At 41.2% G+C, this 13,643-nt stretch overlaps 1 protein-coding gene and 1 long non-coding RNA gene across 4 annotated transcripts in view; one reads left to right on the top strand and one right to left on the bottom strand.

The window, feature by feature from the left end:
- LOC131676714 (tyrosine-protein kinase Fer) overlaps nt 1–13,643 on the bottom strand; it is a 71,758-nt gene that overhangs the window by 10,499 nt on the left and 47,616 nt on the right. Inside the window, exons 3-7 of one of the 3 annotated variants that reach the window (XM_058955979.1) lie at nt 12,889–12,982; nt 12,269–12,464; nt 3,944–4,387; nt 3,703–3,880; nt 1,520–3,529 (exon numbers count right to left, since the gene is read on the bottom strand). In XM_058955979.1, the coding sequence (XP_058811962.1) occupies nt 1,520–3,529; nt 3,703–3,880; nt 3,944–4,387; nt 12,269–12,464; nt 12,889–12,982 (2,922 nt within the window). The remainder of the gene's footprint in view (nt 1–1,519; nt 3,530–3,702; nt 3,881–3,943; nt 4,388–12,268; nt 12,465–12,888; nt 12,983–13,643) is intronic. The other 2 variants (XM_058955980.1, XM_058955981.1) reach the window with 2 other exon arrangements.
- Nucleotides 140–948, top strand: LOC131676720 (uncharacterized). Its single transcript, XR_009303231.1, has 3 exons — nt 140–244; nt 302–429; nt 489–948. It is a non-coding gene; the product is annotated as an uncharacterized LOC131676720 (long non-coding RNA).

Here is a 13,643-nt window from a genome sequence, read left to right as displayed (position 1 = left end):
ACACATCGAATTCACCATTCCATCTAAATCACGTAAAAATTATAAAAATATTTTCTAAATATGTGGTGTTCGGGATAACACCTCTGGCACCACTGTCGTCGAACGAAATAAAAGAATGACGTTAGAAACGTCAACGTGCCGTCGAACGAGCCAAAAAATAATTGCAATTGTCATCATATAAATACCGTTAGATTCATATTTCAATACCGTTAGATTTTCGGATTGGGCAAGCACGATGAAGAAGGTAATTTAGTTAAATTTGATTAAAATATGTAGAATACAATTTTCGATTTCGGATCAGCTTTCTAGACAGCAAAAGGAAATTTTGAAAGTTGTGAGAGGAGATAGTTGGAGGAAGGAAAATAGTTGGACGTGAATTAGGAAAAGAGATAAAAGCTATCTGCAGGAGGAATCGAGAAGGAACTAATCGTAAGTTTTGGATTGTGAATTAATTTAAAATTTGAAGCGTCTTAAATACACTATTGCAGTTTTGATCTGCTGCTGCTGTTGTTGTACAAAGGCCAGATACAAAAAGTTTCTTTGGAAGGAATCCGAACAAGTGGTATTTATGATTCTGGTTGACTGACACCCTATTAGGCCTCTTTTAACCACTTTGGTCATTTACAACGGAACCGGATGCTTCGAGGAAGTGACAAAGTCCCTGAATTAAATGCTCATCTCTTTCTCCGCGACGACTGACCCCATTTTTCCAAACCTAGTCTCAAACGGAAGGTATAGTCTCCTTATTGACTACTGTCGTATTTTATTGTTGGATCGGAGCTCTGGTTCCGGAGGTATGAACTGAAGAGTGTGATCAAACATGAAATTCCCACAACCTGTTATTCCTTTAGTACTACAATGACGGTGTTGACGGACATGACAAAATTTTCTAGATCATGATTAAAATATTTAAGTATGAATTTGTTGATATTCAGCCTTGTTCTACATTACGACGGATCGCTTTTTGGAACGAAAGTGATTTGCATTTCTAATTACGACAGCAAAACCAAACGGGAACTTGCTATGATCGAACCACATTTGTTCGAAATTATGATCCATCGTAATGCAGAATGCAGGCTGATTAAATGTAGACACAAGCCTGTAATTTAGTCGTTCTCTTCAGTATAGTCAACATTGGTTTAATTACCCTACAAAAACTTGATTTTGATTACATTCTGATGGTTCTTGAACCCATTAACTGAACACTTTTCTATTAAGAATATTATAATCAAGTCAGGAAAAACAATCGTGTAACGTAGTCGGTTCAATTGTAACACCACGTGGCTGAACCCTGCACGCTATCTAGAGTATGTACATCAACTGTGACCAGTTATATTGTAAAACCAGCTACATTCTACCATGCGTTTCCACCGTGCAAACAAGCCAACCAATTCCCAATGCATGCAAACCGAAAACCATCCAAGCATGCGTGAACAACTGATAGTGGCCTGCTCCTGCAGCAATCAAGCATGCCGCTAAAACTATCCAGAGGGAAAAACACCAAAAAATCAATACTCACACCATCGCCAACATTAATATCATCACTAGCAGTAGTAGTAGTATCAGTATCAGTAACGTTGCGGATCTTAATAGTAATAACATCAATTTCCTCATAATCAAGATTCAACATCTCGGATACACACCAATCCTCATCGTCTTCCTCTAAATCGACCCCACCGGTACCGCCATGGTTGCGACAAAATCGTGCCCCGTTGGGGAACTCTTTGGTAAAGTCGAGCACCGTCTTGCTGGGATGTAGCCGCTGAAAGTGGCGGGAGCAGGCTCGACAAAGCTGTGGATCCTTACCTACCGCCACCTGTGGGCTGTTGCTGCCACCGCTGGTGCTGGTCGAGGATGCTACCACCAGCAGTTTCGGTATTTTTTGGTGCAATCTGGTGAACCGATTTTTCAGATTGTGCTTGAACAGCGAGGAAAGCTTCGTTGTCGTCGCGTGTTGTTCGACGGCGCCTTTGGTGCTGCAATCTGTGCTGTCCTCAGCTGACCGTTCGAAGCTTTTGCCATTGTTGGCGGGTAGAGAATAATGAGATTCGTTCTCGATTAGTTCCTGAGCAGCACGGAGATGCTCCGGTGTGGCGGGCGCTGATCCAGAATCCTGCCGGTTTTGGTCGGAGAAGATGAATTTAATGGTCGTTAGTCGATTCGTGTCCTTCTCGTTAATTAGATCAATTTTTTCCTCTTTCCCGGCAGCTTGATTGTGATGCTGGCGCAGTGCCATGTTTAGAGAGGAATCCTTTACTTTGTTGGTGGAATGTATTATCTCCCGGAAGGTTGACAAAACCGTGCTGGAGAAGGAGGGCATTTTGGAAGCATCATCCTCCGCTGCACTAACTAAACTGGTGGGTTCGGTTAGTTTGGACTCGTCGATATCCTCGCCAAGCAACTCATCTTCGGAGAATGTCTGCTGATTACGATGTTTTGGACGCTTCTTTTTCTTTTTCTTCTTTTTTTCCTCTATGGTTTCCGAGGAAACGGACTCATTTTTCATCAGTTTAAATTGATCGTTTTCATTTTTCTTGAGATTGGATACTTTGCTACGTAATCGGTCTGCAAAACTGCTTCCCTGCTCATCAATTTCGTCCAACTTTGGTTCTCTGTCTGTTTCGGAACCGGCACTTTTACTTTTGATCTTCCGTCTTATCTTGTCACGGAAACTGGCCTTCTCTGGACCTTTCTCAATCTTAACATTTGGGACGGATTGTGTCTCATCTGGACTGGACAGTACATTGATGTAATCATTCTGTTCGACATTCTTCTGAAAAAGCTTCTGATCCAGCTTGGAATTCAGCTCATCGATACTATCCAAATGAGCGTCAATCGAGGATTTCAGCGCTACTCTCAGTTCTTCGTAGGTATCTTCCTGCAGCAGATTATTTTTCGAATCGTTTATATCGTTACCGTACAGTTCATCCGAAGTGGACGGATCTTCTGGCGAGTTGAAAGAGTTCAACAGCATCACCTCGCTTTCCTCACTGCCCTTCAATCGTCGGTAGTTTCCAATGGCATCCTCACAGCTCAACCCATGTCTGTGATGATTAGTAAAGTTATCGTCAAATCTAAGCCCCCCGTCGTTAATGTTACTAGTGTTGGTAGTAGAAGCACACTCAAACTCAGCCTGCAACAGGTTAGCTTCCATATCGACATAGGTGTTAGTGGACACACGGTTCTCCGGATCTGGTTGGTTAGTAGCAACATTTTCGCCGTCGACAGTCGACGAGGGTTCAACAGGCTCAAAATACATATTCTCATCACTCGGGGAAGGATAGGGATCACTCTCATCGCTGCCATTTACCGTGGACGAAGCCTGACTAGGACCGCTGCCGTTACGTAGTCGGTGTCCACTGCGAGGTGTTGCTACCGGAGTAACGGTGTTGTCTTTTATCGCTAGCAGTGATACCGCCGCCGCAGGACCCGACTTACGTCGAAACTGATCCCGAATTAGAGACATAACTCCACTGGCCGCCCCCTTGGAGGAGAAGAACGGCACCGTGGAGGCGTTGTGCAAGTCCTCCTTTTTTGTTACAATGTAAAATTATACGATTCGGGAAGAAAAGGAAATAGAAAGATACGTATGAAACCATCACCAGGTGTTACCCAAGTACCAAAATTGGAGGAAGCGTGGAATCGGTGAATTAACAAATCCGCTACCCAAATCTAGATCGTGAAAATATCAAAGCTACTCACCGATAGATCCTGGCTGACCGATTTCTTATTTTCGATGAGATGCTCCATCGATGAAATGTCATCACAACCGGAAGGCAATTCCTCGCAGCCCACATCGTTTAGTGCAGCGCGGATCATTTCGACCTGTTTCTGCATCTGTCGTTCCTGGCAGCGTATCGCAATCAGTTCCTTGGAGTTCCTATATAGATCGGGAGGAAATCCGAATTACCAAACGGCAAAAAATTAACCAGAAGAAACTTACTTATTACTACTATCCTTACAACTGGTCCCATTGGACCCATTCAGTATCGGTGTTGACGGACTGGAGCCGCTTCCACTACCATTGCCATTCCCATTGGCAGTAGTTCCATTAACACCATTCTCCTGGCACAGCTTACCCTGCACTTCCTGTAGGTCCTTAATCGAAGCTTCCAGCTCAGTCTGACGTGCCTTGAGCCAATCCACCGTTAGGTTGTCCACCGTCAGGGTGTTGGCCTGCAACTTCCCTAGGCTGTCCTCGACCAGCGATTCGTCGAAGTGGAACAGCACCGGTGCGGTGGGTGTGGTTTTGTGCTTCTCCGTAAATTCCCGATACTCCTCGGCCGGTGTGATGCCACTGATGTTGGACTCTATTCGCGTCTGGATCTCGACAAACTTGTCCGACGTGTTATCGCCCAGTTTGGATATTTCCTGCAGCAGGTTGCGCCTGAAAGAGATCAACGTATAAAATAACGTATGGATTGGGTATAAATAATTACGCTGTGTTTTCCCACTTTCAGGAAGCAGACCCCGCGTAGCCGGATGTGACTAGTCAAAATGTGGAGGCTTTTAATTTTTGGTTTGCTCTTTGCTTCTAATCGGGGTTCGGTGGATTATATTTTTCTAAAGGCTGGGCGTTGTACAGGTAAGTTGTACTAACTTTTGTTTTGTGCTGAGTAATGCAAATCAATGTTTCAGGCAGCAGCTAGATTTGGAAATTTAATTTCCTCCAATTTACACGTTTTGAAAGCGGAATAACTATGACGTAGTGAGGAAAATTCGGGAAGAAGGGACCGACCAAAGAGGATACGGCTATGTACCTATGTAATATTTTAATAAAATTATGCATTTACGTTTGGGAAGGGTTCTACGACGATTTTTGTGCTATGTTCGTTCTTTGACGGTCTAAAGAAAATTAAAGGGTTGTGTACAGGACACGACCACGGTGACATTAAAAATGTAGCTTTTTTCAAGAGCGTGCAAATGTATTTTATCTATCACACATATCGACTCAAGTTCTTGCTCACTCGCCTGTTTTGCCTTTCTCATATAAAGAAAGGCTATGCAATCACTGTAAAAATCGACTTTTTAACCGAGGCCCGGAGGGACGGGTGTCATACACCATTCGATTCAGTTCGTCGAGATCGGCAAATGTCTGTGTGTGTGTATGTATGTGTGTGTGTATGTATGTGTGTATGTGTGTGTGTCATTTAAACTCACACAATTTTCTCAGAGATGGCTGAATCGATTTTCGCAAACTTAGTTTCATCTGAAAGGTATAACGCTCCCATAAGCTGCTATTGAATTTTTAGTTGATCCGACTTCCGGTTCCGGAGTTACGGGTTGAAGAGTGCGGTCACACAGCAAATTCCCATATAAACTGGTACCACCATGATGTTCAAATGATATAAAACATATTAAAATTGATTTAACATTACTCTAGTTTGCGGGTCTGAATCACTAATGATCAATCAAAGCAGCTTTGACCACATTGGCCACCTATGACGGTTCATGACGCCCCCGGGGAACCCGCCAAGTTCCTAAGCTAATATCAGACCCATTCCCCAACGAATTCTCTACCGATTTTTACAAACTTGATTTCAAATGAAAGATACAGTAATACCATTGGCTGCTGCTGAATTCCATTCGGTTCTGACTCTTGCTTCCGGAGTTACAGTGGTGTTAGTAAGGATACACTGGAATTTCCCATATAAATCGGTACAATCGTAATACCTCAGAGGCTAAAAATCTATTGGAATGGTCACCAAATTACTTCTAATCGCAGATCTAGATCACTGATTGCCAATCAAACATTCTTTGAATATATTGTCCACTATCGACGATTCCGGAAGTCCGAAATTCCGGGCATACTCCACAATTAAAGCCACATCGGTTCTTCGGTGATGACTGAACCGATTTTCTCAAACCAAGTCTCAAATGGAAGGCAAAATATGCAGTTGAGTATTGCGTCGTCGCCCCCCCCCCCCGCTTTGCCCTTACACCACCTTCCTTCATCACTCCCCTCCCCTTGGACGACCCTCACGCCCGCATTTCCTTCATCCACCCCGTATACCGAAATAAGATGAAGGGTTTCTGACGCATCCTCCACTCCTACTCTACTAACCCCCCATTCCCTCCACTTTCAAACCCATTCCACCAACATTTCAAAATATAATCACATGAAGATAATATTGAACTCATGCTGATTAAGCTAATTAAATATTATTCTTTTGCCTTTCTCATAAAGAAAGGTTATGCAATTGCTCCAAAAACCGACTTTCTAACCGAGGCCCGAGTCTCATATAACATTCGACTCAGTTCGCCAAGATCGCAAAATATCTGTGTGTATGTATGTATCTATGTGTGTATGTATGTATGTATGTATGTATGTGTGTATGTGTGTATGTATGTATGTATGTGTGTGTATGTGCGGATTTGTTAACAAAATGTCCACATCGGTTTCACGGAGATGGATAAACCGATTTTTACAAACTAAGATTCAAATGAATGGTATAATATTCCCATAGTTTGCTATTGAATTTCATTTTCAACCGACATCTTGTTCCGGATTACGAGTTGAAGAGTATGGTCACAAAACAAAATTTGTTAAATTTGTCCACATCGGTTTCTCGGAATTTTCTGAACCGATTTTGACAAACTTGATTTTATAAGAAAGGTCCATCAGCTGCTGTTGAATTTTGAGTGGATCCGAGTTCTGGTTCCTGAATTACAGGGTGATACGTACGATCACGCAGCAAATTCCGATTCTAACGAATTCTGCGATGAATGTAAGAAGGTGAATTTTTTTCCAAAATGTACACAACTGTTGAATTTGTAGATCTAGGTCACCAACAGTCATGCAAAGTCTCTTTGGCCACACTGGCCATCATCGACGGATCCAGAAGCATCCAAATTCAGAATAACGGTTATATTGGTTTCTCGAAAATGGCTAGACCGATTTGATCAACTTAGTCTCAAATGAGAGGTGTTGCTTCCCTGGAAACTGATATTAAATTCCATCTCCATCCGACTTCCGGCTCCGGAGTTACGGGTTGTGGAGTGCGATCACATAGAAAACTCCGATTCAAACCGATACCGCGATGAATGCAAAAAGGTGCTCTTATATATACTTACCAAGTGTAATAAGAATGAAAGACATTTCCATAATGTTATATTGTACGAACCAGCTATTAAATCATAGTTTGGAGAAATGAGAAAGGCACAATTGCACCTCTAGGTGGATTAAAACAGGTTTTTTATGTTACAATTTGCTATATACCCTCCCCATTAAAACATAATTTATTGAAGGTCTTTTAACGGTAATCTATTAATTAATCAAGTATCTCACTAGGTGATTGGCATTATTTGGCTAATCCATCTAGTAAAAATAGGCTGGTCTGTCCAGAAAATATATTTAAAAGAAAAGTTCCATATTTAGAACCGTGACGAGGAAGCCCACGCCCAGCAACGGAAATATACAGATTCTTCATGAAATATGAAATTTCATTTTCCATTTAAATTTTCAATAATGTATTAATGAACTTAAGTAAACAATCTTAAGGTTAAGTATTACATTGTTATGCAACGTTCGCACTACCAGTTAAAACGGGTTTTATGCTATCTTGGTGACATTTTCTCTTGTTGCTAATTATTAAAACGTGTTATAACTCTGTAGTGTAAACATTGTATTATTAAACCAATTCTGCAGCGTTTTACGTTATATAGGTGTTTTATGTGGTAATAGGACTGACATAATTATATCTTCAGTACAGCGGTTTGTTGCATAATTTCAAACAGATATATTTTAAAATTTAAATTAGTATACCTAACCGTTCTATTTGTTGTATACTTTAAAACGCAATTAGAACTGTGTTTTAACTACATAGGGCAGGACAGATACTCTGACTGGATAAACTGGGAAAACAATTTTAAGTCCAGTAACGATTAAGACATGGCTTGAATTTGAATCGAAAAAGAACACCCGCCTAAACTGCTGCTGGGACGGTAAGTTCTGTTTTAAAATTTTCCGTTGTGTACAGTACGAAACAAAAGTGTTTGAAATTAGAGAACAAAAAGTTCTGCTGGGAATGTGATTGTTTCCGATGCAATTACACTCAGGTTTTTTTACGCAGGGGATACAGGCCGTGCAAATGAAAACCGCCTAAATTTCAAAAAACGCGTAAATGAAAACCGCGGATATTTCAAAATTCGCGTAAAAAATACCGCGTAATAAAACCTGAGTGTACTCCCCTATATAAAATACTACGCTGCTGAACAGTGCAATAACTACAGAAGCACGTTGTCAGATGCCTTACTGATAAAAAACATATAACCGAAATATGAAACATGAAAACCAATTGGCTCTTTACCCTACGCAGCTACAAAGCGCCGTAAACATGGATTAACAAGTTACAACGCACACGCATGCATAAAAATAAATATATTTTTTTCAAACGCAACACTCTTAAGCAGCACACACCGTATTGAATTAAATCCAAACCACCCCGCCCACCCACTTTGCAAATCATTCTCTGACACCGTGCTGGTACCCGAAAAATCCGCACACGGCCACCGCTGCCGAAAATGCATAGCGTCTACCGCTTATTGTAGTGCCCACGCGCTGCAGCCATGATCTTACCCGTTCGACATAAGAACAAAAACTGATTCAAACGGGTACGCGTCACCTCTATTTATAAACTAACCGTATATGGTTTAGTCACATAGGTGCGAGTGTGTGCAAATGCCAACGTTGCCGAAAATCGATAGCGCTTATTGCATCGCCCGGAGACGATGTTGTTCGTATGAGACAAGAGCAACAACTGATTTAAACGGACATGCGTCGCTTCTATTTATGACTTTTCGTCTTTCATTGAGTCACTAAGCTGCCCTTTTTTGACGGCTGTGTCTGAGAAATCTGCCTCACGAATGGTAATTTTCCCGTTTTTCGTGAACTTTTTAATTTTACCAATTTCCAAAAGTCTACTTTTATTGGGGAGATATTAAATTATTACCAATATTTAAGTTAGGTGTTTCTGAATCGGTTGGTGTATGAATGATTAAAATCCATCTAGTAATATCGGAGTTATAAGCGTGCAAACCTTACATAGTTTCTTTACATGGGAGATAGTTTAGATTTTAGAATGACACCTAGCCCCAGATAGTGGAGTAAGACATTTTTAATGTCAAAAAACGATCGTAGCAACCTTAGACGATGCAGACAATTTTTTTTTTTCGCTCCCGTCAGCCTTTTTCGAAAGTTAAATGTAAGTTACATTTGAATGTATTTAGCACGTGCGGCACGGAAAATTACTCAAAAAAAAAAATAATTTTCAGAGTCTGAAGTTCATCAAAAGTGAGGACGGAAAACTCGTGTAACTACTTGCGAGTGTTTATGGTGTCAAAAGTGGGAATTAAACGAGACATCTACTGTACGAGAAAAGGACGTGCTGATGCTACTCGTCAGCGGATTTCACTGGCAGATTGATTTAGGAAGTAGGTATTTGATGTACGAATGAAGACTCAAACACATTTTCGTCATCGGTGGATGAAATTTACCAATGCACATCTCTTAGTGAACAGATTCTTAAGTTTCCTGTCACAATTGTTCCCCAAGTGCTGCGGCCATCCTTTGTGGATAATATTGTCTTACATGTAAGGTACACCAGGACAAGCTGAAATGCGGGGTATGTTGAAATGGGAATATGAACTTGGAAATGAGTAAAGGCCATGATCATTTTTGTCAGCAGAGTACTCCTAAACGCACCATTTGACTGTCATACCCGATGGATAGACACACCTAAACGCGCTTTGCTTTTTTGTTTACTTTTCATCTTTTTCGAACTATTTCAATCAGTTCACAAAAAGTTCGTTTCAAATAAAAAGTTATTTTTCGTACGTCACGTAGTCATCCAATGTATCATGATTTTGGCGATTATAAGAAACCGTGTTTACTTCAAGTAATAAAAATTTGAGCTTACCCTTTACTTTTTCACTCCTTGGGGCAAACAGAAACACATACAAAGGGGTAAGTTAAAATGAAGTAGATAAGGACTCCTCGTTAAATATTTTGTTCTAGTATTTATCACGATCCGGAAGTACACCAGGAAGACTGCCTCCGCGTATTCAAAGCAAGCCTTAGAGGTTGCAGCAGCTGCCGTACGGGACCATAAAATGGCGTTGGCGGAGTTGTCACGTTTCTACGGAATTCCAAAACGTACTTTATTTCGGTATGTGTATGGTTTGAGTGGCGTTAAGATCAAGAGGAAGTTCTACTGCTATTCTTTTCGAGGTGGAATCCACTATAGCATCTAACATCAAGATGATGGACAAGTGGGGATATGGCCTGAACCAAAAGAAGGTAATTTTCGCTACAGGGCAGTATTTAAAGATAAACTATAAAGACCCCGTTCAAAGATAACATCCCAGATGACGATTATTTCCTAAATATTAAACGTCAACACGGCCTATCTCAAAAGAAGCCACAGTCCGTTGAAGTTGCCAGAAAACGATCCGTTCGTTGTCTCACACTATTTTGAGCTGTTACGAGATGTTATCTACAACGTCGCACCAGATAGAATCTATAATATTGACGAAACGAATTTTTTCTTGGATCTTAGTCGCATCAAAGTAGTGCGAAAAGAGAAAAATTGCGTATAGAGTAACTGTCGGCCCTGGAAGGGAAAATTTTATTGTACTTGTGGGTGGGAGTGCATCGAGACACAAGCTTCCCCTTCTCATCACATTCAGATGTAAAAATATCTGGACAGTTGGATGGCTAACGGAAATGAAGAGCTCGTTGGTGTGACATATGCTGTCACTGAAAACAGTTTGATGAACAGTGAAGCTTTCTAATTACTTCCAGCAAAGCCTTTTGACTGCTATTGGCAAGCATCGTTCAGCGATTCTAATGTACGACGGACATTCATCGAACGATTCTCTGGACATAATCGAAAAAGCCTTGATTGAAATCGCAAAACAAGTCGGAATCGTGAATTCAACGGTGAGTCGTGTGATTAAACGTAACTACCAAACTCTGAGTATCGAACGGAAAGAGCAATGTGGTCAGAATGGATGTTCTATTAGTGATCAGGATCACAAGCGTGTAGTGAACGCGTATAAGCGCAATCACAATGCCTCGGTAAGGGATGTGGCCAAAAAGTTCAAATCTGTTCAAGTCTTTCGTTCAGAGAGCCAAGGATCGGGAGGGACTGCATACGTACAAAGTACAGAAAACTCCAAATCGTGACGAACGGCAAAATGCGGTGGGTAGGTCGCGGTCCCGGGAACTGTACGAAGCCTCATTGTCTCATCATGGATGATGAGACTTATGCCAAGACTTCTGGGGCTATTGTTTCTCACTGCCCAGCACAAATTTAATGTTTCAGAGTTTGCCAAAAAAACATGATTTGGCAAGCGATCTGCTCATGTGGCAAACGGAGCGCGCCGTTCGTGACTACCGAAAGTAAGTCATAAGCGGGGAGATCTTCCTCAAGGAGTGTCTACAGAAACGTCTGCTTCCTCTGTCGAAGCAACACGAAGTCACAACAACAAGCAACACGATCTTCTGGCCGGATCTAGATTCATGCCACTATTCAAATGTTGTCTTGGAGTGGTACGAAGTCAACAGGGTCATAACCAAGGACAGGCCATAGCCAGATGTGCAGTGAACTATATTGTACAAAAAGATTTCACTGTATAAGCCACCCATGATTAGTGCGGTCATTTTTGCAATTCTATGTCCGTTCTATGACGATCTTGTGTATAATTATGGCGTAATTTACGTTAAAAATCCGTTGCACATTTTTTCCACCATAAGAGCTCACATTTTGTCAATTAACAACTTTCGAGAAATCCGTTTGTTTATCTCAACGACGTTACCGAAAACTGTCAATTCGCGGAGTAGCAGGCCTCGTTTCTGTTAGCCCTGATTCATTACTTCATCCCACAAATTGCTGATGTGACTGAGATTTAACCGAAAAAATATGATTTTGGCAATGCTTGTCAGTTCTGACTGCTTATTGAACAACCCGTTACCCCACTTGTTGTTCAGTGGAAGTGTTCGATAGGTAGTAGGCTAGAAAAAAAAATATCATCCAGACGACTACCTTTTTCCGTCTTGTCTACAATTCTCGCCAAAAACACTTTTCACGTTTCGTTGTTCTCGGAGATAGTATTATATTTGTGCGTTCTTGTGATTGATGATTGAAGATAAGTGCTTCCAAAGTCTACTGAATCTTGTAAAGAAAACTACTCGTTTATTGGATTTAGTTGACAAGCTAACAACCCTACAAGAGTTCCAGTTACCCGCTCTACATTCCCGAACACTCACCATGTCAGGATGAACCCCTCCTGCTGGGACTGCTGGTGCTCCAACAGTCCGGGCAGCAGTATTGTTCGGATGTCCTTCTCCACTTCGGCGGCTTCACTCAGTAGCAGGACGTACTCGTTGTGGGCCAGATGCAGCTTACGGCAGGCCTTCTGATACTTGTCAATTACGTCGTCGAGTTTTCGACCGGATCTACCCGCTGGAAAAAATGAATAAATAATATGACTTTCAATTTTTAGCAAATTTCTGCTCCTATGTTGGGAAATAAATGATAGTCATCGAAGTTAAAAAGGTTGAACAAAAGCAAATGCGGGCGGTTAATAAAAAATCGATGGTAGTTATGAAGAGTCTGATATCGTTTTTTCTTGAAAACTATTAAATAAATTGAATTCACGCTAAACAGTAGCGAGTGTGAGCGAATCCGTTCTGGTTCAAACCCAACACGACGTTTTATTAAATGGTGAAACTGGTTTCAAACAAACGTTTTGACAGCATTTAGGTTCGAAACTGGGTCACTTGGACCGCATGAAAAATCGACATGAGTATCATTTGTTCAATTTTAAAAATTGCTATCAAGTCCATCATAGTAAGCCGAAAACTTGGTGATCAATCATTGTACTTACACTTGATAATCTCCTCAAACCGGCCCCGCAGCAATTTGTAATACTCCAAATGCTTCTGATATTCCGTCTTCTTCCTGGCAACATCCTCTGTAATCTGAAATGAAAAGATAAAATTCAAAGTTTCGGTCAGAATAATGCTTTCGTTGATCGTTTGGAATAAATTGTAAAATCACACATAAACAAATTCATCCAATCGACTAATTACTAGACACAAACGTTGTAAGTTAATTTCAAACCGTGCTCCGATTCGTGTACGTAATATAAATCATCACGTCAATAACAGATCAGATGTATAAATTTATCATTTCATCTTCCCTAACGACCAATCCCCGCCCTCAACCATCGAAGGAATCGCTAATTTCCATTCACACACAGGCACAGATCACAGCGTTCAGTTGGCAGAAAGCTTAAGTTTCACAGCATGATTGCCACATACGCACACACATACACTCACACACACACATACGTAACGGCGTGCGGTACTTAATCCACGCATCAACGGTTATGTCACGGTTTTGATCTAATTAATTAATATCTCTACAAGCGTATCCATAAGTCGATATTTTTCGAAACTGCGAAACAATGGCGCGTGTCGGGGGCTCTGGAGGGAATTTGCCACCAACTAGCACCCGCTTGCTAAATAGCAAACGTATATTGCTCGTGTTTATATCGTCTCTAGATGGGAATCGAGTCGGCAGAAACAATGGCCTATAAGAATGGACCACTTTGAATAGATTGTTTCAGTGTTATTTAAT

Source organism: Topomyia yanbarensis, chromosome 1 (assembly GCF_030247195.1).
Source record: "Topomyia yanbarensis strain Yona2022 chromosome 1, ASM3024719v1, whole genome shotgun sequence".
NCBI classification, from domain to species: Eukaryota; Metazoa; Arthropoda; class Insecta; order Diptera; family Culicidae; genus Topomyia; species Topomyia yanbarensis.
This window is presented reverse-complemented; position numbering and strand designations above follow the sequence as displayed.